General features: G+C 44.7%; 1 protein-coding gene across 4 annotated transcripts; it reads left to right on the plus strand.

Moving 5' to 3' along the window:
- Positions 1–586: 586 nt before the first annotated feature.
- Positions 587–23,981, plus strand: sec16a (SEC16 homolog A, endoplasmic reticulum export factor). Of its 4 annotated transcripts, none has more exons than XM_017492372.3 (31): positions 587–734; positions 3,266–6,193; positions 6,788–6,921; positions 7,448–7,527; positions 7,638–7,779; positions 7,945–8,113; positions 8,687–8,852; positions 9,392–9,534; positions 9,696–9,757; positions 9,851–9,989; positions 10,153–10,392; positions 10,486–10,583; positions 10,690–10,771; positions 11,628–11,745; positions 11,836–11,947; positions 12,453–12,558; positions 12,833–12,973; positions 13,147–13,260; positions 13,740–13,929; positions 14,210–14,634; positions 15,027–15,074; positions 16,315–16,479; positions 16,615–16,692; positions 16,862–16,918; positions 17,037–17,172; positions 17,782–17,922; positions 18,407–18,489; positions 18,816–18,869; positions 19,924–19,983; positions 22,336–22,413; positions 23,029–23,981. In XM_017492372.3, exons 2-31 carry the CDS (start codon positions 3,314–3,316, stop codon positions 23,086–23,088), a joined length of 6,501 nt encoding a protein of 2,166 aa, XP_017347861.1. In that variant the 5' UTR covers positions 587–734; positions 3,266–3,313; the 3' UTR covers positions 23,089–23,981. The 4 variants fall into 4 exon arrangements, with proteins under 4 accessions (XP_017347861.1, XP_017347860.1, XP_017347862.1 ...); XM_017492371.3 differs by having other exon boundaries at positions 587–721; XM_017492373.3 differs by lacking the exon at positions 19,924–19,983 and having other exon boundaries at positions 587–721.
- Positions 23,982–24,036: the final 55 nt, after the last annotated feature.

Genomic DNA, 24,036 nt, shown 5'->3' on the forward strand with positions numbered 1-24,036 from the left:
GATGCATGTAAATACGGCGCACGGTGGCTTACTGGTTAGCACGTTCGCCTCACACCTCCAGAGTCGATTCCTTTCCATGGGGATTCTCCCTGTGCTGCGGGGGTTTCCTCTGGGCACACCGGTTTCCTCCCCCAGTCCAAAGACATGCATGGTAGGCTGACAGGCATGTCCAAAGTGTCCGTAGTGTGTGAATGTGTGTGTATGTGATTGTGCCCTGTGATGGACTGGCACCCTGTCCAGGGTGTACCCCGCCTTGTGCCCGATGCTCCCTGGGATAGACTCCAGGTTTCCCCGTGACCCTCAAAAGGATAAGCGGTGTAGAAGATGGATGTAAATCTGTTGTATGAGACCTCTCAAACAAAATTAGGCACGTTTCCAAAACCATAATAATTCATTTTAAACTCACAACCACTCGTGTGAACAATCTCCTCGAATTACACTCAAAAAAAAACAAAAAAACAAGGGAATCTTTGGAAACAGGTGTCGTTCGGAAGACTGCAGCAGTCTCACCGCTGCACTGAAACCAGGACGTGGCGCTCCTCTGTTTGGAAAAGTGACGTCTCGCGCGCTCGCAGCTCGGCGGCAGCGTGACGTCACAGGTACACGTCGCTCAGGATGTGCTTCGCAAAGATGGCGGCCGAGTGTCAGCCTGAACGTCCTGCACAGCTGTAAGACTAACCGGCTGTATCGTATATACCGAGTTTGTGGCTTAACAGTAAAGGTAAAGACCAGAGGTAATGTTTTGTGATGCTCTCTTCATCTGCTCTTTGCGAGGTATCGCCCTGTGTAACAGTTTGATCTGGGCTAGCATGCTAACCTGTAACGTCAAATGCTAGTTCGCTAGCTAATGCGAGCTGGGGCTGCGAGCCAGCCGCTAGTCGCTGAGGGAAGAGACTCCGGTGAAAACTTCACGATATATGATTCGTGTGCTGCTGTTGGTGACGGGTTTTAAAGCACGACTTCGCCGTAGGTTTATTCGATGGATATTGTGGAGCATTTGCTAGTTAGCCGAAGTGCGTTAATCCGGCTTGATTAGCTGCTTCCAGCTGATTCCTCCTCGCCTCACTCAGCCAGCTGTATCACTTCATTAATTAAACTATTACTACAGCAATATTTCAAAAATATCAGTTTATTTCTGCTTTGTTTTAACACGAAGCTAATCTTTCTCTCTCTCTCTCTCTCTCTCTCTCTCTCTCTCTCTCTCTCTCTCTCTCTCTCTATATATATATATATATATATATATATATATATATATATATATATATATATAATGCAATAACAAGGATAGTCGGTATCTCATGCTAATTAATAAAGCGCGAGCATTTCAAAAGTAACTGTAAACTATCTTGCATTCCAGATGGTGTAACACCGTTTAGTTCCTTGTTTAAACCTTTTTATTTTTTTTATTTGTATTTTTTTTTTTTTAAATAAAAGTAAAAGTTTCGCTTTCTCGGCACGGCTGTGTCTATTTAAAGGCTGTTTAAAATTATTCAGCTGGTTAGCTTTAAAGAGACCTTATTGATCCCGGAAGTGATGTCAGAGGTTCCACAACAAACGTGCGTGTGGTGAGAGATGCGCAGCTGTTCAGACACATCTATAGATGGCTTTATTTGTGTGTGTATATATATGCATGTGTGTGTGTGTGTGTGTATATATATATATATATATATATATATATATATATATATATATATATATATATACACACACACACACATACACACATGTGTGTGTGTGTGTGTGTGTGTGTGTGTATTTATGCACACAACTTTTGTTTGTATCCAGAATGCTCCACTGTGTGCTGGAGAAACTGGTGCGAATTTCTTAAAAGGTTTAGTTTAATTGAAGTTAATTCTGTGTAAAATTCTAAAATCTAGAGATGAGAAGTTTCTGTGATACTCAAACCAATCCTGCCTGACACCAACATGGCACCCTGGTCAAAGTCCCTGAATAATGTGAACACTAACTGAAGCTCTTGACTTGTATCTGCATAAGTTTACGCGCTGTGCTACTGTCATGTGTTTGGCTGGTTTGGATTATCGTATGAAGGATCAGGTGTTCCTAATAAAGTGGACGGTGAGCGTAGCTGAGACTCCTTTCGCCAGGGATGTCCGATGCGACGTGTTTTAAAAATGCTGTTCAAAAGTACCAAGACGCGTATCCCTTGAAGCGTTACCTGAGAACAGCGTTGGATTTTTAAATGTAACACTCACTCACTCACTCGACGAGTGGAAGTGGATCAAGTGTGTATTAATTTACACCCCTGTTTTGCATTTACACAGTTTAACTCCCCATCATGGTTATGTGATGGTGAAACAGTAGCCTTACTCTGAGATACATAACGCCCTCGGCCTGCTCCGATGAGGAAGTGTATCCAGGATGAGGTCGTGTGTGTGTGTGTGCACTGTGAGTTAGTTAGGTGTGGTAGTGTGCTTGCAAAAAAAAAAAAAAAAGAATGCTTTTTGGAAATGGCATTGTGACTAGGGGATTTATGTAATCCTTCATTATCAACAAATTATACACCGTTCATGGTAATAAAAGATTTAGGCGGCGCGGGAATATTCGTGTGATGCACGTGCTCATGAACGGGTCCGTTTTGCGATCTAGGGTTCTTTAGTGAGATTTTACACTGGTGCGGCACATAATACCGCTGTTTACAAGATAATCCACAAACACTTCTCATACAACAATCTACTCTTTATGTTGCGTCATTAATCACAAGTGGGCCTTAATCCTCCCAGTCCATAAGATAACCTAACGAAGCTGTGAATATCTTTGCTCGATAACGAAATGGCTTTTAAGACTTATTTCTAACCAAACTGTAACACCGACATCATTCCAGCAATAAGATTTGAGGCTGTTCAGGATCCGAGCACATGAAATGTTTTTAAAGTGTCCCAGCCCGGTATACGTTTTCGTTCATGGTGAGTTGTGAAGATAAATCTGCTTTGTCTGTGTGTGACTTTGCTGAAATTGCTTAAAATGAACAAGTAGATCCCTGGTTTAACAGGTCTTTAACCGAAAGTACAGGTCAGCAGGTGAATCACACGTGTACTTTATATAATAGTGTTCTCTTTATAAATTCATGGTGCAGCTCCCTTAATATATTTATAGATGTTGGAGAAATTTTGTGATGGAAAACCAGCTAAGAATTATTCGGAAACAATATCCTTTTGTGAAATTAACAATAAATTAACTTTTTTAAATTAATTACATTTTTTCTACTCTGATTAAATCAAACAACGTTTGTGCTTTTTCTCACCAGGGATAGTCTTCTGTCTTGAGCTCTGGGGGCCTGCATCACTTAGCAGAGATGCAACCCCCTCCTCGTACTGCGCCTCCTGGAGCAGGTGGTACACCACCACCACCTACCTTTGGTGGCTCAAATGCTTTCAGGAGAAATCGACCACACAAGCATGGAGCTGTGGCCCCCAGTGCAGCATCAACTCCACCTCCACAACCACTGACTGATCCCTTTGGCTTTGGCAGGCAAGGCTCTCCATCTGCAAGAGTAAGCAACCAGACTCCTCCCTTAAACAGTAGTCCTCTTCCTATGCAAGCCCCTCTCGCAGCAGGGTTTAACCAGACTGGTCCACCTCAAGGCCCACCATCAGGAGCACAAGTGCCAATAGCTGGTCCTGTACACACCTTTTTCACCCCTCATCCTGGTCCTTCAGGACCTCCATTGGCCTCTAACCCGCCTTCCGCTGAACCTGGCTATTTCAGCTCCCAAGAACCAATGCCATACATTGCGCAGTTGCCTAACTCTGTCCCTCCTTTCAGTTCTAGCACAACGCATGCTCACAATGCAGCCCTGACCCCGCCAGTTCAAAGTACGCCTCCATTTCAGCCCCCACCACCTGCTCCATCCCATTCTGGGCCTGATCATGGCAGTCGTCCTCCTTCCGTTCAGAACTACTTTCAGCCAACCAGTGATACACCACAGCCTTTTCTCGCACACCCACAGGCACAGGCTCCTCCACCTGCCCCCTTGCCCCATCCTGGCCCATTTCACTCACACACTCAGAATCATAGTCAGTCAGCCATACTGAATATGGGTGAGCCATCAATTTCCCAGCAACAAAACTCTCACTTTTCAGGCCAGAGCTATTTCAGCCAGACAGGTGGTGCCTCAGAGCCATGGTTCAGTCAGGTTCCACAGGACCCCTTGCAGCGTTCCTGCCCCCTTCCATATACTGTTCCATCTGCTGACCCTGGAACACTGTCCATGTTCTTTCATGGCAATGATGTAGAAAATGAAGAGACGCTGTCTGGGGAGGGCCATGTCAATGGGGTCCCCCACCCTCCCCAAGGCAGGGAAGTTAATGAAACCATCAATCCCTGTTTGAACGAAACTGGGAATGTCAAAGTGACTGCAGGTCCATGCGACTCAGTTGAGAATCTGGAATGTGTTCCAAATCAGGAGGTTTTGCCTAATGAACCACCATCAAGCCATGCTTATGAGGCAGGGCCTAACCTGGAAACACCTGACACTGCCTCTCGTCCTGCACGATCTGCAAGTGTCTCATCCAGCTATAGCAATGTCAGTCACAGCAGCGGTCATGCCCCCCACAGTAGCAGCCACCCTCCTCGACGACACCAGGGAGTTGTTGGTACGTTTATCCAACAAGAAAGCCCCCGGCCCCCTGATACACCAGCATCCCACCCTTCTGCCGGTGGTTACTTTGAACAGATAGATTCTGCTCCTGCTCCAGAGCTAAGTCCTACTTTCCCCACACCCAGCCCTCCAAAGCCAGTTGGGGTGTTCCAGGCCAGTGCTAACTCTTCCTTTGAGCCTGTGCGATCACATAGTGTAGGGGTTAGACCTGCTGAAGTTGACCGTGCTAGAATGGTAGTGGAAAAAGGTGGAGGTGACGTATTGCCTGGCAACTTAGAGCAGCCTCCAGACAACATAGAAACAATCTACTTTCCTGGAGGACAGGATCGCAGGCCTTCATCCCGAGCTCAGGGGTCGCGACGACTCTGTGATAGTCCTGCCACAGCCCTCTGGGCTCAAAGTGATGCAGCTAGTCTTGGTGCTAATATACTTTTGGCACCAGCAGCACCTCTTCTTGCTGCTACTATAGCTTCATCAAGTAAGCCCAGTACTGAGATTATCCAGCCACCAGAAGATGGGCCCCTGGATCTGCAGCCTCCCAGGGCACACCCACAGCGTCTTTCAGAGAACCTTGAGAACCCACCTGATTCAGCTCCTCAGGCAAGTTCGGGGTATGCTTCTTTGCTAGTGTCCACGCCTCCCACAGATGGTTTAAATCAGTCTGTCTTGATTGCTACACCCTCTTCCAATTATACAGTGATTTCTCCTCAAATGCCTGTCCAAACAACCAATCAAATGAGTCCCAAGGAAGCAAATGTGCATGTTCAGCCACCATCTCAAGCCCAAGTGGCGAGTCAATTGCCACAGGGTTTCCACTCGGCTAATCAACCACCTCCTCTTTTCTCTCAAGCACCAATTAACTTTCACCCACCTTCAAACCAGAGTATGTTAAATATGACAAGAGAAGTCCAAGACGCTCCACTTCCTGTCCAACCAGCCCAGCCTACTACTCTGAAGGCCCAATCACCGAGAAGTGACTCCCAATCACTTCCACCTTCTAATTCACAGATTCCGTCGTCTGCTTCTGCCATCAATCAGAATCATCGCTCAAATTATGAACTGCTTGATTTTTCTATGCATCAAACACAGAGCACAAATCAGGTCCCTTCTCATTCAGCCCCTGCCCCTGCCCCAGTAAATAATGCAGCTGGCTTTTACTTGCAGGTCACCAAAGATGCGCAGCAAGGGGCACGAGCGGATAGTGAGCCTCCGCTTCAGCCACCAACCCCAAATCCCCCTAGAGCTCCCAGTAATCAATCTAGCAATGGCCCCTCTGGTCCCTCCAATCCGGCTCATCCAGCGTCACAATATCAACCTCCCCCACAGGCTACACCTCTTTCTCAAACCACCCCTTCCTCCACATATCCTCCTCAATCTGGAAATCCTGCTGCTACACATGACCCCCAGCGTCCCCCGTCTGCACTTGGGGGTCAGCATGGTTATGGTGCTCCACCTCCCATGCCTCCTGGGCCTGGATTTAACAGCTACTACACAGAGTACCAGGATGGAAGGCCTCCTGTGGCACCTCTGTACCCACACATGGACCCAAGGGCTCAGGCTCAGAACTACTACCAGGTATACTTAAGTTTCCTTCATTTACATACTCATTACAGTAAGGTGTGGTAGGGATGTTGAGTTAGCAGTTTACCCGACAAATAATAAACCGATCACTAATATTATTTTTAAAATAATACCATTTGAGCTCTGAATCTGTAGTTTTGTCATTCAAATTATGTGGGACATGACGCCACAACAGCGTAGAAATATTTTTATTTTTGTTTTTTTCTATAATTTTCTCCTAAATTTGGTCTTCCCAATTCCCACCCACTAGCTAACTCCAACCGGGAAGGGTGGGGCTAGCACGTGCAGACTCCGAGATACGTGAAGCCAACCTCCGCATCTTTTCAAACTGGAAAAAATGTCATAGGCAGGGCATAAAACACTTGGACGAAAGCACTGTCCGCCCGCATTGAATCCCACGATTGACTAGTTTCACTGTGAGTGAGAGAGGGAGAATATAATCCCTCCCAAACAGAGAGCTGTCTTGTCTCCTGGCCACGGATGGCTGTGACATCGTTTGGGATTCGAAAGTCTCAATCTCTGGATGACAATGCGAACGCTTTCCTGTTGTGCCACTCTAGATTATAAAAGGAAATGATCTACTTGCAGGATGACCCATATCAAAGGGCAGATCCCCGGTATGGCCGGTACAACGGACCAAACCCTGGTTACCGGGAAGCAGACCGGCAGCCGGAGAGGCCCAGTTCTAGGACTAGTCAGTACTCTGACCGACCCAACTCCAGGTAAGGGGTCAGTGTGCAACCACTGTCAGTGTGTCAGAGGTCAACCACTTCCTCGCACAACGTCTTAGCCACTGCACAACTATTCATTTTACCTAGCTGCTCAGTAATTCAAAAAAGAATTCGACTAGACACTTTTTCCTTATGTGTTGTTTTTTTTTTTTTTTTTTTTTTTTAACATTTAATTAAAAAGTTGGCCCAGATGAAAATGAAAACGTTTGTTCTGGAGCTGAGCGTGTACAGCATGAAAAGCTCATGTCCATCAACAGCATCCTCATTACAGCTTAATGACTAGTCTTACACAAAGTGCAGCTGACTGTAGAATTGGTTTTGCCTCGACAAGTGAATGTATTACTGGTCTATACGACCCCTACAACACGTGCAAGATCCACTGTTTTGTAACGGCGAATGAAAGGATCGTATACTTATTATATATTTATACCAGTAGATGTTTGTGTTTTGGATGAGAAAACAACCTCTCTCGGTGTATTATTCACTTCCTTGTTCTCTCTCTACTCCTCCCTTTCAGGCAGGGGTATGCCGAGGATTACCCCAGGCCTAACCACAGTGCCTATGAAGACTATTATGCAAATTACTATAAGTACATGGGTAAGTACATGGATAAACACTACTATAACTCTTGTCTCTATTTCTGGATATACACGATGGTGTGTGAGATGGGCTAAACAGAATTTTGTTGGTTCTTGCTTTGTATGTAGATCAGAACAGGTGGTATGACCCCAATGCTCTTTATGACCCGCGTTATCGAAGTTACTACGATCAGGCCTATGGTTGGTATAATTATGACCCTGGGGCCTACGGGAGACCTGACCAGTACTTCAGCCAACAGTATGCCAACAGGTATACATACAATACGTATAACAGGAGCCTTCTGGTATACGAGAAGAATACCAGAAGAACGACAAAAAAAAAAAGCTTTGCACATGTATTATTATAACCATGTACTTGTTGTCAAAAAAAAGAAAAAGTGCACATACACTCCTGATGCATGATAACCATCCCCAGGCGTGAAGGCTACGATGACCCGTGGCGTTACTATCCCGGCTACGATTCGAGTTTTGACGATGACCTCCGTCGCCGGGACGCATACGGAGATGAGCTGGAGCGGCGCTCTATTCACAGCGAGAGATCGACACACAGCCGCCGGAGCAGCTTCAGCTCGCGCTCACAGCAGGTTTACATAGAGGAGGCTTCTTGGGGGGGGGGGGGTCTTTAGTTACAAAAGGTTGAGAACCTCTGCGTTAGCTGACTAAAAGATGTATCTGCACTCAAAAGGTCAGAAAGAGATTTCGGTGCCAGTCTGTTCAAAGCTTTAAAAACAAAAAGTAGAATTATGAAATCAGTAATAAAGTAATGAGAACATTTCTTAATAATACCCAATCCCTCAAAGCTACTGCCAGGGTAGATGATATGACCTGAGGGTGGCTCATGTGCGAGCGCTGTATTCTTTACAGCTCTATGTTATCATTTAACGGGTAGAGTTTAGACCGATCATTTGAAAGAAAATGGAAAAATATCCGCTCGTTCTCCCAAATACCGCATCTTCTATATTCAGAACCCATGGCTGCAAGGTTGCAACAGTAATCTGTTAGACCATGCTGTTTTACCTTAAAATCTCTGTAGATAGAAAAGGAGAAATCCCGCCTTGGCTAATTCGGCATTCACGAAACACGTCGTCTAACAGTGATACTGTCTGCTTTTTTCCTTCTCTTTTTTCTAATATGTGCCCCCCCTCCCCCCTCTGTAGAGTCAGGTGTACAGGAGTCAGCCGGATCTTGTTGCTCCAGGTTATGAAACCACAGAGACCACGCTGCCTGTCGATTATTCCTATGGTCAGTTCCCACAGCAGTCGGACACCGTGAATTACAGCCAGTATGATGCCACGAACACCACATGGGCTGCCTCTGAACAGGGTAACTACATCACTTTATACAGGGGCGGCTGTGGATCAGGTGGTGGAGCGGGTCGTCCACTAATCGTAGGGTTGGCGGTTCGATTCCCGGCTCACACATGCCGACTCCACGGTGCCGAGGTGTCCTTGGGCAAGACACTGAACCCCGAGTTGCTCCCGATGGCAAGTTAGCACCTTGCATGGCAGCTCTGCCAGTGTTGGTGCGTGAGTGTGTGTGAATGGGTGAACGAGACACAGTGTAAAGCGCTTTAATGCGTATAAGCAAGCGTGATACTGAAAATGAGCTGTGAATTGTACCTCGATGGTTTGGCTACGGCCAAACTGGGACTGTAATATCATTGCACCCATCCATGTTCTCTCAGTAATGAGCTTTGGCATTTTTATGCACGTTAGTCTGCCAAACCAACGTTATTCCCTTTCCCTAATAATATTCTTAAATTCGACTGTTTCTTTGTGTCCTTTGACTGTAAATGAGAGAGTGCATTTCTTACCGTGTCTCATTTTCTTCCTCTCGCTTTCTGTTCCTTCTGTGCTTTTCAGCTCCTCCGAGGCCATTGACTCCGGAGAAGTTCTCGGTTCCTCACTGCTGCGCTCGCTTTGGACCAGCAGGTCAGCTGATCTTCATTCAGCCCAACCTGCCCTCGGCTGGGCAGCCTGCCCTTGTCGAGATTCATAGCATGGAGGTAATGATGATGATGATGATGATGATGATGATTTATTTACAAGCTAATGAAACGGGACAGCTATGATAACATTTTCAGCTTTTATCTAGAGCTTAACGGTCAAGCATGGTATGTATGTATGTATGTATGTGCTCATCGTTATTTTTGCACGGACGTTTCAGACGATAATGCAGGATTTTCCAGAGCAGGCAGAGTTACGCGCCTTCCCGGGGCCACTTGTCAAGTAAGCCTGATTTAAAAACTTTTTATACGACACACTTGTATCGATAGATAGATGCACACACTTCCTTTTATTCCTCATCTTTGTGTACGTCAGGGAGGAAACCCATAAGGTGGATGTTATAAAGTTTGCCCAGAACAAGGCTCAGGAGTGCATGCGCAATGATGACCTCATTGACAAGGACTCCGCCTTCCTCATCTGGGAGTTCATCGTACTGCTGTGTCGTCAGAATGGGGTGCGTACTCGTGTGTGTCTGTTTAATTCTTATCAAAGGGTATAAATAAATTAAAAAATCACTAACTTTGAAATGAGAGTGTAAATTTGAAATGTTAAATAATCATTAAAATGCGCTCTATCTCTCTCTCTCTCTCTCTCTCTCTCTCATATATCTAACCCAGACGGTAGTTGGCACAGACATAGCCGATCTCTTGCTGAAGGAGCATCGTTCCGTGTGGCTGCCAGGAAAATCGCCCAATGAGGCGAACCTGATTGACTTCAACAATGAGGCACTGGAGCGGCCGGAGGAGGAGGGGTCGGGGCCGCTCTCGCTCTTATCAGACACCTTCATGGGTGTGGCTGAGAGCGTTGGCAAGGAGACTGAACGCTTCAGAGAGCTGCTGCTGTTTGGGCGGAAAAAGGCAGGACAACTCACACACGTGCGCACTGTATATACGGCATTAATACACCTGTACATAAATTGTGACGTTGACCTGCTCACGTGTTGCTTTTAGGATGCTCTCGAGTCCGCTATGAAGACCGGGCTTTGGGGCCACGCCCTTCTCCTAGCCAGTAAGATGGATAACAGAACTCATGCACAAGTCATGACCAGGTAACACACCAAACACAAAATCAGTGTTTCCATTCATGTAAATAATCTAAAAATAATAATAATAATAATAAAAAAGATGGGTTACTATAAAGTGTGTCTCTCTCAGGTTTGCCAACAGTCTTCCCATTAACGATCCACTGCAGACAGTCTACCAGCTCATGTCAGGAAGGATGCCTGCTTCTGCTACGGTACGTATGGGAATGCTTCTGTATGCAAGTTAGCAACCCTGTATGTGTGTTTTGTATGTGCTTTAATCAAGTGTTGTTTTGGCCATTATTTAACTTTTTATCTCTTCTGTACACATAAAAGAAATTCTTTCACATTCACTGCTTTTGCCTCTTCTCACACGCACGAGTTTTACCCGTTTACACAAAATGGTTTTTGTATTCCCCAATCTAACAGAGAAAATCTCTCACGAGAGTGAAAAGTAACCTAGTTCTGCGTTAATGTGACGTAAAAATATACACTAGGCCATTAGTTGAAAAATTGCGTTGTAAGTAAGTAATTGTGGTTTTGTGCCATTGTATGTCACACCGTTGCTACATCCTCCAAACAACTGATCACAAGTGATTCGGGTCTTGGAGTGTGAAAGGGTCAGCGATTCTGAGATGTAGAAAGTCCTGTAGCGTGTAGACAACCGTAACGCCAACAGTTTTTAGTAGCAAATTACAGGTTTACATTTAGGCCCTTGTTCCGATACACGATCGATTCTATTAGAGGTGGGCGATCTGACACGCACATCTTTTCATGCTCTTTCGATATTATGACGATTTTATTCGTTGCTTAATCGGAGCCCTTTGTTAGATGTCAAATGAGAAACTCGGGTTAGGACGTCGAATGTAGAACACAAGATTTTGAACGTTTGAATGCATGTATATGAGAATTCTGATAGCATTCAAACGATGAGAATGGTTCTGACGTATATTATAACAATAGAACATGTTTACCAATTTTGGTGTACTGTCGGAAGTCACTTTTGACTAATAACCTAAATTACACCTCAGATTTTGATTGTGTATTCCATGTGTTCCTTTTCCCTGGCAGTGTTGTGGGGATGAGAAGTGGGGTGACTGGCGTCCTCACCTGGCCATGGTTCTTTCCAACCTCACACATGCACTTGACTTGGACACACGCACCATCTCGACCATGGGAGACACGCTGGGTAAACACTCACCATTCACACCCAGAGTGTTTGTTTATTACCTTTATTTATCTGGCTAAAATGGTGTGTGTGTGTGTTTGTGTTTTACAGCTTCTAAAGGTCTGCTTGATGCTGCTCATTTCTGCTACTTGATGGCTCAGGTGGGTTTTGGTGTCTTTACCAAGAAGAGCACCAAGATGGTCCTCATTGGCTCCAACCACAGGTACACACACAGAGCAGTGGTTGTTAATCTATACAGTAGTGGTTATTAAAGGGTCATGAAACCTCCCTCTTTCAGCTCAAGTCAACCTCTCAATGTTTTTGAAAAATGCAGCTTAAATGGGTGTGGATGGCTGTGCAAAGAAGGGAGGGGGGAGGGGGCGTGGCAGGGAAACGCAGCGCAGGAAGAAGGGGGCGAGCCTTCAGAACACTCGCAATAAAGATGGATAGTGACAAAAAATTTGCAGATGAGGCAGAGGACTTCTCTCCTCCTGAATCCCCAGGGCTGAATGGAGACATAGTAGATGGCAGTGCAGGTCCTCTGTGCTGTCTATTTGAACCGTTAGCCCCTGGCGTGACTGTGTAGGAAAATATAAAACATTCAAATCACTCAAACATTACAACTGCCCTGTGATAATATTGCTCCCAAACTGAAGAGTACTTGTATCTCTCTCTCTCTCTCTCTCTCTCTCTCTCTCTCTCTCTCTCTCTCTCTCTCTCTCTCTCAGTCTTCCCTTTGTGAGGTTCTGTTCTACAGAAGCAATCCAGAGGACGGAAGCGTATGAGTATGCACAGTCACTTGGTTCCCAGCCTCATTCACTGCCCAACTTCCAGGTTAGTACCTTACACACACACACACACACACATTATACTGTACTTGCAGAGTGAAAGTGAAAAATTTCCCGTGAGACAGATGAACACCGTCCAGTGTTTTTATGACTGGCCGTGTTTGATGTAAACGGCAGCTTGCCTGGAAGGACTATTTCTCTGGATGCATGTGGGGGGGAAACTAATGGACAGCAGCGATTGTTATTGGCTACACCAGAGTGTGATTTTGGGTTTGGATTTGGTGTGAATGATATAAAAGTCCAACCTTTGACCGTTTCAGGTGTTTAAGTTCATCTACGCATGCCGTCTGGCAGAGGCGGGGCTTTGCGCCCAAGCATTTCACTACTGTGAGGTCATTTCCCGTGCACTTCTGACCTTGCCCAACCACCACTCACCCGTTTTCATCAGTCAGCTTATACAGGTATATACATTCATACACGCTTCACACCACATCTATGCTCTCTGCTCTAGATTTCTCTTGTTGTGCTTGGAGAACTTTTAAACATACTCTCCTCTCTCTCTCTCTCTCTCTCTCTCTCTCTCTCTCTCTCTCTCTCTCTCTCTCTCTCTCTCTGTGTGTGTTTTTGGTTACAGATGTCTGAACGAATGAGGTTTTTCGACCCCCAGCTAAAGGAGAAGCCAGAGCAAGAACTCTTCCAGGAGCCTGATTGGCTATTGCACCTAAGGAAACTCAGAAACCAGATTAAGGTGTGTGTGTCTGTAGTGTTTTATGCTTCTGTGTGTGTGTGTGTGTGTGTGTGTGTGTGTATATATATATATATATATATATATGAGAGAGAGAGAGAGAGAGAGAGAGTGAGTGTGATTTCTTTTGGACCACTTCCTTTTGGTTAAGGAGTGTAGCGCCAGAAACAGCAGTCGTCTGATGTCATCACTGTAGGCATCCTTCTTTTGTCACTCGTGAGCCGTTTGAAAATGTGAAATGAAGCTGTGTAATATGTTGTATTCCGAGCTATGTAGCATGGTACACAGGACTACATGAAGGGCAAATATGCAATAGTGTGAGACAAGTGCAAAATGTTCAAATAGTACACAGAACAATAACTACACAGAGTAGTATCGGGCGGATTACGTGACATGGCTGAACAGAGGATGAACGTTGCTGTGGAGTTGCGACATATGACTAGAAACCAATGCAGACTGATCTCTCTCTCTCTCTCTCTCAGGATGGTGTGATCACATTGCGTACAGATCGTAGTACTCCCCAGCCATCTGCCTGCACTACACCAAGCTCAGAGGAACATGCTAGTCTTGCTGATGCTTCGTCTTTTATCTCGGACCCCCACAACCCCCTCATGACCTCCCTTATGCCCCAGCCTGGCCCATCCACTGCAGGGGTGCAGCTCATGCCACCAGGTGTGTGTGTGTGTGTGTGTGTGTGTGTGTGTGTGTGTGTGTGTGTGTGTGTGTGCACGCGTGTCTTTTTATTCAAAATTTCCATCACACTAACAAGTTTCTTCATACTACACTAATATGAGCCACGACAGTATCAGGTTTTAGTAAAGAAGGTGGCCGTCATTGATTCATTCTCACCTAGATACTGTAGAACTGCTGCTGTGATCATAAAGACCAGTGAGGCTCAAAATGAGCTACTCTGGCTCCTCTCCATGCTCTCACAAGTCAGTTTCTCTTTCAGCTCCAGCAACTATTTTGCAAGATGGGGCTGTTACTCTGCAGCACGTCCCTCCCCCCAGCGAGGGCATCCCATTTAACCCAGCAGCCCCTGCTCCACCCCAGTCTGGCTTCATCCATCAACACCAAGCTGAGGACCAGGGCTCATACGCACCTATGCCAGCCCAGAGTCCCACTCTTCTGCCCTCTGGCATGCCTCCGCAAATACCCCTCTACACGCCCATGGAAATGCCTCCTCAGATGCTTCCTCAGATGCCCCACCAGATGTCTCCTCAGATCTCCCCTCAGATGCACCCCCATATTCCACACCAGATTCCTGGGGTAGAATCTACATCTATTCCTCCATCTCCACAGCAGTTACATCAACCATCTTCACCATCTCATGGTCCACCTCCCCAGATGGACTTTTATGACAACATGGCACAGATGGTGAGAGAGTAAAGTTTTATTAAAAATTTTTTTTTAAAAAACACAAAACAGAATAATTACGAGAGTTTATAACGAACGTCAAAGATGGGCAAGGAGGAGGCGGGACACAAGCAGAACATAAAACAAACGCACCAATGCGTTGCAAAACATCAAGTGCACATGCGCAACCCCCCCCCCCCCCCCCCCCCCCCCCCCCGTCTCTCTCTCTGGTGCTTCCAATCACTCCTTTATCTCTCTCTCGCTGATTAGATCACTCAATACCAGTTGTGCACCCTCACAGCCTGGCCACTCCCTCCTCCTTGTCACAGAGCTCTATTTATTTATTTGTTTGTTTGTTTGTTTGTTTGTTTATGTGTGTAATGAACAACTGACACCACTGATTTTGTGTGTAGAGCACAGGAAGAAGGTCCAGAACCACATCGCAGTCTTCGTTGCACAGGGTATGATATCTCTGTCTTTCTGTCTGCTCAAATATCCATTCTGGCTTAAACGGTATGTAATAAAAAATATCGATCATATAATGCAGTTGTTAATAATAATATAATGGTATATTTCAAAAATCCAAATAACTATATACCAGCCACTTTATTAGGAACACCTGCACATTCATGCAATTATCCAATCAGCCAATCAGGTGGCAGCAGCGCGGTGCATCAAAGAGATCAGAATGGGGGAAAAGCATGTGATTTCTGTGACCTTCGCGGCGGCGCTGTTTTTGATGCGAGATGAGCCCGTTTGAATATTTCAGCGCTCGCTGATCGCCTGGAATTTTCACACACAACCGTCGCTAGAGTTTTTAGAGAATAGTACGTAAAACAAAACGAAAAAACATCCAGCGTGCAGCAGTTCTGCCGGCTGAAACACCTCATTGATGAGAGAGGTTATGAGGAGACCGGCCAGACTCGTTTGAGCTGACAGGAAGTCTGTAGTAACTCGGATAAATGTCTTTACATTTATTTGTCTCGTGATGAGCAGAAAAGCATCTCAGAATGCACCTGTCGGACGTTGAGGCAGACATGAGCAGAATGGGAATCTGATGCTACATTGGACGCAGACTCGATGAATCATCAAGACCAGGCGACCTTTAACAGTCCTGTTTCGGTGTTCCGGCGACCCTATAACCCACTGTAGCGTCAGATTCCTTCAGATTGCCTGAAAAGAAATGGAACCTGACGTGGTCGTCTGCTTCTGTAGCACATCCACGTCACGGTTTGGTGGCTGTTTTGCTGAGATGCTTTTCTTCTCACCGCTGGTGTAAAGAGTGGTTATTTGAATGACTGTAGCCTTCGGGTCAGCACAAACCAGTCTGGCTATTCTCCTCTGACTTCTCTCGTCAGCGAGGCGTTTCCACTCTCAGAACCAGCGCTCATTGGATGTTTTTTTGTTTTGTTTTACAGACTATTCTGTAGTCCCAGGAGCGCAGCAGTTTCTGAAATACTCGAACCAGCCTCCAACAACAATTGCACCATGAACCATGCCATGGTCACAGTTACTCTGATCACATTTTTCTCCCATTCTGTTGTTTGAAGTGGACGTTCGGTTCAACTTTTCGACCTGGTCTTCATTCTGTTCTTGCCACACGATTGGATACTTGCACATTATGAGCAGAGGTACAGGTGTTCCTGTCAAAGTGGCCAGTGAAAACTCGATTTTTTTAACCTTTGCCTCCTTCTCACTCAGATGTCTGGACGCCGCTCTCGCACTACGTCGGAGTCGTCCACTCATTCGATGGGACGAGAGCGCAGCAACTCTTTAGCCAATCAGAGCTCTCCTCCTCCTCCACCGATACCAGAGGCTCCTGTCCAGGAAGCACCTAAGAAAACCAAGAAAGACTCTCCCAAAAAGGTATACACACCGAAATGCATGCTGAGAGTTGACTCGGATGGCAAAATTCGCAGCAAAACTTTTATATAGAAAAGAAATTATGCTTTTATTAATTTCATAAAACTGTATTCGTAACCACTCCTCCTCTTTTCTCAGGGAAGAGGTGGAGGCATCTTGAGCTGGTTCCTTCCGGGCAGGAAAGAAGCTCATCTGCCAGATGACAAGAACAAATCTGTAAGAGTCGTCTGTTCACTCTTCCTCTTTCTTACTTCTCTCTTTCCCTTCCCCTCTCTCTCACTTTTTCTTCGGACCTTTTCGGCTGGTGCGCTTCATGATTTTGGCTGTACGTAGTGCGGTAATGTGGTAATAGGAAACAATGATGATATCATCATTTCTCTGACAGATTGTTTGGGATGAAAAGAAGAAAAGATGGGTGAATCTGGATGAACCAGAGGAGGAGGTGGTTGTTTTTTTTTTTTGTTTTTTGTTTTTTTTTGTTTATTTTTTAAAAATCATCACACTGTAATCACTTTCCCTTGTGTGTTGCATTGAATTGTCGGAATGTCTCTTGTGTTTAGAGCAAGCCGCCTCCCCCTCCTCCATCGATGTTTCCAAAAGCTCCAATGGGCAACATGGGGGTCGGACCTGGAATGGGCGGACCACCCAGTGGACTGGCTGCGGGGCCGTCTGTTAATATGTTCTCCAGGAAAGCAGGTGGGTCACTTGCATCTCCGCGTGAAGTTTCAGCTCGAAAAAATACATCTATACATAGACTACTTTCATAAAGCAGCAACAACCCACTTAGTGTTTTTTGTGGGTGTGTTTTGACGATCCTGTGGTGGCTTTTATATGCCTAGCGAGCTGCTTCCTACAAGGTCGTCATGTAACATGCTGAGGACATAGTCCATAAGTTGCCGAATTTGTTAGTGGCTGATGAGATGAAAGCCAAAGAGTAAAGTGTATGACCGACCAACCAAGCAAGCAAAGGCATCAGATTTGGGACTTTTAAGTAAATGAGCTTGGTGGTCATCCATGCATTGAGTTCAAAGAACAAAAAAAACGAAGCACTGAACGTGACCGAGCGAAAGTGTTTGGTATAAAACACAAGTGTGCAAGGTTTAAATAGCAGCCGCGTTTACTGGTGGCGAGTAAAAGGAATCGGGATCAGTCCAGATCCTTAACTCAACACTGTTTAGGAAGTGTATCTCTGTACCTCAGCCAATGCTTTGAAAAAGCTGTGGAAATTGTGAGCGATTAAGGATAAGATCAGAGATTTAGCTTGCACTTCATATGAAATCAGGGTCAATCTGTTTTAACTCTCAGGCACTAAGGCCCGGTACGTGGACGTGTTGAACCCAGGCCGTCGTAACTCCAACCCTACTCCTGCTGTTGCGCCACCTGCTGATCTGTTTGCTCCTCTTGCACCCATGGCCATGCCTGCGAACCTCTTCGTTCCCACTGCAGGTAGTGTGTGTGTGTGTGTGTGTGTGTGTGTAAGTGCGTATCTGTCTTTCGATTTAAATCCAAAGTGGGCACCGCCTAAACCAGAGAGTTTCCCAAGATATAAGCAAACTACTCTAGTAGCCCAATGCAAGCCTGACCAGGCAGTTACTAAGGATGAACAAATGTCTGCTATAAATGTATCGCTGCGAATGCATCATTCGTGTTTACGTTAATGAATATGCTCTTTCTTTGTCCCGCAAGCTCACTTGCAATAGAGCGCCTCCTGTATCCGTTTAGAACAGGTTATTTTGTTCATTCTGAATGAATGTATTCGGTTTTGGTTACATCCATGTCGGGTGTTATGTTGGGGGTTCGTCGGGTTCTTATAAAACATCAGTATGATAACTATCGATCGTTATAAAGTCGTGCATGGCGTACGTGTTGAGACGAGGTTGTGTGTCGAGATGGGTTATTACATAATGGGTACACACCTTCTCACCACCAGATGACCAGCAACCAGTGGAGGGAAGTGTTCCAGACAGCAATGGAAACACAGAACACATTCAGCCCAACATGACAGCTCCACAGGTATGAAGATGCGCGCGCACACACACACACACACACACACACACACACACGGTCAGTATTTAATCTTTTTTATCTGTTGCTCATGCGGAGTCACAGTGCAGCTTTGCAGAAAGCGATATCCAGCCTCTTCTGCGTACATGAGCTCGCGGATGCCCACAATTGGCTAATGATTGACAGGAGAGAGAGAGCATGACACTCTTCATATTCAGAGAGCACTGGCAGTCTTGCTGTTTAGACTCCTGGCCTCAGATGGCTAAGGCATTGTTGGGAGTCACTTCCTGCTGTATGTACATTAAATTTTTTTTTTTTTCTCTCCCCCCCCCCAGATGTTTAATCCAACTCTCTTACCCTCGGGTCCGGAGGGCGCTCAATCAGGAGAGGTACAGTAATCCTTCCTCCCTGACCTTTCACCTCTTTATAGACTTTCAGGCCAGTTCATTGCACCATCCTCTATCCTTTCAGTCATGAACATGCATCCCATGGTCAACTTAGTTACTCAGTTTAATATTTACACACGTCTCACGAGCACCAACATGCTCGTATATGAATTGACTCGCTCACTTCTAGCAAAGTCCAGGTATTTTAATTTAATTACTTTAAAAAAAAAAAAAAAAAAAAAAAAGAAAAAAAAGTTGAATTTACTTCATTCAAATTCATACGTCGGTTCCACACGAATGAATCGAGCTGTACGAACACGACGTTTGTTTTCGTACGTTCAGCATTATGATTGGATCATGCATTTTCAAAGCCCTGAATAAACTCACTTGAGCTCAGGATTGAACCTGGGCTGCACCACCCATTACACACGTTAATACTACGTGAATTGATCACGTTTCCGTCCGTGGTAAGTGTCAAATATGTGGGCAGAATATTACTATACACATGTAAAAGAATGTTCCTGAAATAAACAGGCCCTTGAGTTTATTTTAGAGTTAAACTGAACCCAAATCTTCAACTTGCACCACGCGTTCGTTCATGGATTGATCCCCGACGTCTTAGAAACTACTCTTTACGATAATAAACTTCAATAAGGTGACTAAAAGAACCCAAGATCCTAAACATGCCTGTCATGACAATTCAGATAGTACTGAAGCCCCATGTCTCTCACACACACACACACACACACACACACACACACAAATGATATCATGCCCAAAGTGTGTTTGGAAACTAACTCTCTGCTTAAAAACTGTCACCAGTGTTCATAATCGTAACCCCCCCCCCCCTTTATTTATTTATTTAATACTGCTCTCAAGTGCATGCATGTGTGTGTGCGTGGATGCGTGTCCGAGTGTGTGGCACGCGCGCACACACACACACACAGACAGAGTGAAAATTGGTTCTGATGTGTTGGTTTTGTGTCTTGATCGACACGCCGATTCTGCATGGGATTAATCTCGCTGTTGTGGTGTTTGATTTTTCCTGCTGTTCTAGCTCTCACGTTCTAGTTCAATGAGTTCTTTATCACGAGAAGTGAGTCGGCATTTAAACCAGGTACCATCAGTTGGGTGTCACTACTACACATGCGTGCTCTCTCTCTCTCTCCCTCCCTCCTTCCCTCCCTCTCTCTGAGAGAGAGACACACACACACACACACACAGACAGCATTTCCACTTCTTGCCACACCTCCACCTGTCCTCACCTGCCTAAGTCGAGCTCCCTAATTGGCCGGGAGCTAAGCTAGTGCAGCAGTGAGTAATTTTGCTCATTCCCATCAAGCATGCGCACACTAACCCGGTCTTCTCTGCATGTTAACAATCAACATCAGATGTTGTCCTGTACCCCGGATACGAAACGGTAGATGCCTCATCGAACAAAGCCAGACGCATCGATAGCGCCGCCTTCCCAAATTTGTAGTTTGAGCTCATTGGCCTGAATTGAAATTAGAGCCTCAACTTATTTTTTTATTATTATTATTTTTTAAATTTCTCTTTTTCTCCCTCTATAAATACCTGCGCACCTCAAAATAATAGAACATGCAACTTGTGGAGAATGTGTGCAGTTTACCTTTACCTTTAGGGTTCTTAATATCTGAATGTACAGACGGGTGACTTGGCCTCCGTGAGCTGCCAGAAGACTTGAATGTCTTCTACACATTACAGTATATATGAGTTTGTTCTGTATTCACATTATAATGCACTATTTGAGGTGCAGACATTTTGTACTGCTGTAAATTAAAAAAAAAAAAAAAAAAAAAGTTAAAATTGTATATTTATTTTTACAGCTTGAAATTTACAGGTCAGGGTACCAAAGCGCACACACACTTATTGGGTGACGATGATGTTTCTGGGCCACTAAGCAGTAAGTGCTTCAGTTCCCTTCTGGCGTCTCCTTTAATGCTGCCCCCTTTACTAGTGCTCATTAAAGAGCAGTCCTGTACACTCACCTGCCCAGTCGTGCGTTTATCCAGTCAGCTAGACAGTTCATCACAAATGCATAGAACCATGCAGAACCAAGCGCTTCAGGTCATGTTCACATCAAACATGAGAATGGGAGAAAAAATACGGTGTGATATCAGGGACGTTTGATATGCACAACATCTAGTGAGTGAATGTGAAGCTCCTGCCTCCTGTGCCCCAATAATGAACCTCTTTTCCCCCCAAAAGTCTTTTCCTCTCGTCATTTTGATCCAAGGTTGAGGTCAGCCGGGCCTGCTCAGCATTATTACTGATTTAATTGTATTACGCAATACATCTTTCTGGAAGTTTCCCCGCTCATCATGTTTCTCCACTCAGCTTTCGGTTTAATTAGTCACCCGTCTGTACATTTGAAGTCCTTTCTGTAGATTTGTATTGGCTTCTGATCAAATCTGGACCTATGGTGGACGTGTCGATGTATTACAGTGATCAGAAATGGCTCGTGATGCGGTGTCTACTGTTTTTTTTTGTTTGTTTGTTGTTGTTTTTTTCTCCTTTCCCCGTCTTCATGGTCTGTATAGTATACACAGATAGCTGCGCTAGCTGAAGATCACGGTCTTCACTGTTATGCGACGACTTTTTTTTTCTTCCTGGAGACCAAAGGAGTTTCTCCTTGCCACAAGGATGAGATATTTATTTATTTATTTATTTATTTATTTACTTCTATTTATATATTTTTGTTATATATTTTTACATATCTTTAGGTGTGCCAATCATTTTTACAGTATTTCTGGAGTTGACTGTACATAATGGCTATGCAGTTATTTATTTAGCTACGAGAAATCATTTTTATTTTAATTTCCATAAAAGCTCTTAAAAAAACAAAAAAAACCAAACAAAAACCCCCACAAAAACGACCGTAGATTGTCAAAATAATTCTCCAGACTTGTCCAGAGGAACTTGTCTCTTGAGTAGCTATCTAATTGTACTATACACATCCCTGCTGTGTGTGACTGCGTTTACGTGGACAGCAGTAATCTAACGATTGACCTTATTCTGAATGAGACAGTATTCTGATTAAGGTGTTTACATGAGTCGCTTTTAGAATGTTCCTGTCATGTTCCCGTTTGACACGTTCTAGAACATAGACCGATTATCGTGTGTGTACGCGTCCTGTCGCACAACGCGGTCAAAACTCCCACACGACGTTAATAGTGTGATTAAGGTGTGTACGTGTCTGTAACGCACTGCGATCATGCGACTACAACAGGAATACTCCACACGCCTTGATTCCATTTGCGTTTACTCCGAGTATGACTTTAATCGGATTAAAAGGTCATCGATAATCGCTGTTTACATGCTAGTGTCTTAATCAGAGTATCGTCTTACTCGGGGTGATATCGGGATACCGTTGTCCATGTAAACGTACTGACTGTTTCCATGTAAGTGGTATATTCTATCACTATACTCATGACACCTGTGTTTTTAGGTCCCTACAGAATTACCTGCCCAGGGAGCTCCGCCCTCAGGGGGCATAACTTTCTATAACCCCTCCCAGTTTGCACAGGTAAGACTTAAGTTCATTTAGTCCAGCAGTGCAGAAGAGTTGTGATGAATTGCTTCCTGAAGCCTTGAGTATTATAAATATTCATGGACACAGCAAATACTTGTTTCTGATTGGCTGGCAGCTGTGCCTTTTAAAATTTTTTTTATAAATTGCTATATATCATGACAGGTTTAAAGTAGTCCGTAATTCAGCACTGGTCATACATTATTTATTTATTTTTAAACCATGTTGGAATGTTACCGTGATAAGTACAAGTATTGATGGTTTATATTCACTGTATTTATTCTTCACCGTTATGCGAACTAACCGACCGAACCGTAAACCTCCGTTTAAGATGAACCACCGGAGGAACGAGTTAGCACTGGAGAATCCTGACAGTAGTCCGTCCTAATGTCGAGTCTAAACCAACCTGCTGGCAAAAAGACACTCGCCCTATTTCACCATTTCATCAGATTGTCTAGAAATGACTCCTTTATAAGCTCCGGTGTGTGTGGACGCGAGCTCGGGAACAGCCGTATAACGGTAGCCTGTCGGTAACTGACTGATCTCACAGGCAGCACGAGTCAAAATTCAGCTACTAATATCGTATTATAACGTGTGTGTGTGTTCTCTCAGTCTGTGCCTCGTTCCCGTCCGGGCCGGTTGGGACAGCGCGAGTACCCGACACTGAAATAACTCCACAGAGCTGCGGCTGCAGATCCATCTGTGTTCCTACATCTCATCAGACTCCATTAATCCCGAATTGGACAAGTACCGGCATCTAGCCTCCCAGACTTGATCACCTGCGTCATCACCGTCTTATTTTATCGTGCGTAGCATACACCCTAAAAAAAAAAGAAAAAAAAAAGCTATGGATTCTTTCATCTGTCTCTTCATTTTTTTTTTCCTCCTCCCTTTTGCTCTGTGTTTTGACTGGACAGCTCCTCCGCCAGCGTGAACTTTAAGTGCAATAATTGTTTCGCTTTCAGTTAGACCTTCCTAACTAACTGCATTTCAGCATCTGTGTGTGTGTGTGTGTGTGTGTGTGTGTGTGAGTGTGAGAGAGAAATGGAGAGGGGCGTGCCATTGGGACGCAGACGGTGCGGGGTGTGTTCATCTTGCCCGTTTTCGTCAGTGAGGGTCGTTGGAAGATTTTAGATATTTATTAAGGCTTTCTGTCGGAACGAGACGCATGATCTTTTTTTTTTTCTTTTTTTTTTTTAAAAAATTGTCACAAATCCCAAATCTGTATATCCGAATCAATATTTATGAGCTGAATTTCTCCGTATTCCACTGCTTAGATTACTGTCATGTGTTTTTTTTTTTTTTTCTTTCCTTTTTCCATTGCTGATTCTTAATAATTTTCTCATAAATCTTAATCGCTAGTCTCGTTCCGGTGGCCACTGCGAGGGATTGTGTGTGTGTGTGTGTGTGTGTGTGTGTGTTTTTTTTGTAATTCCAGAGGATTCGCGACCCCTTTGAAAGAAGCCTGGACTTTTCCATTGTTTCAAATTCACTGTAAAATTACTCAAAAGAAGAAGAAAAAAAAAAAAGTGATGAAGAAAATAAACATATTTTTGAGCTCTTTAGCACGTTGGAACGCGTGTGTGTGGACGTTTGGTTTAAATTCTGCAAACGAAAGTG

Source organism: Ictalurus punctatus, chromosome 18, assembly GCF_001660625.3.
Source record: "Ictalurus punctatus breed USDA103 chromosome 18, Coco_2.0, whole genome shotgun sequence".
NCBI classification, from domain to species: Eukaryota; Metazoa; Chordata; class Actinopteri; order Siluriformes; family Ictaluridae; genus Ictalurus; species Ictalurus punctatus.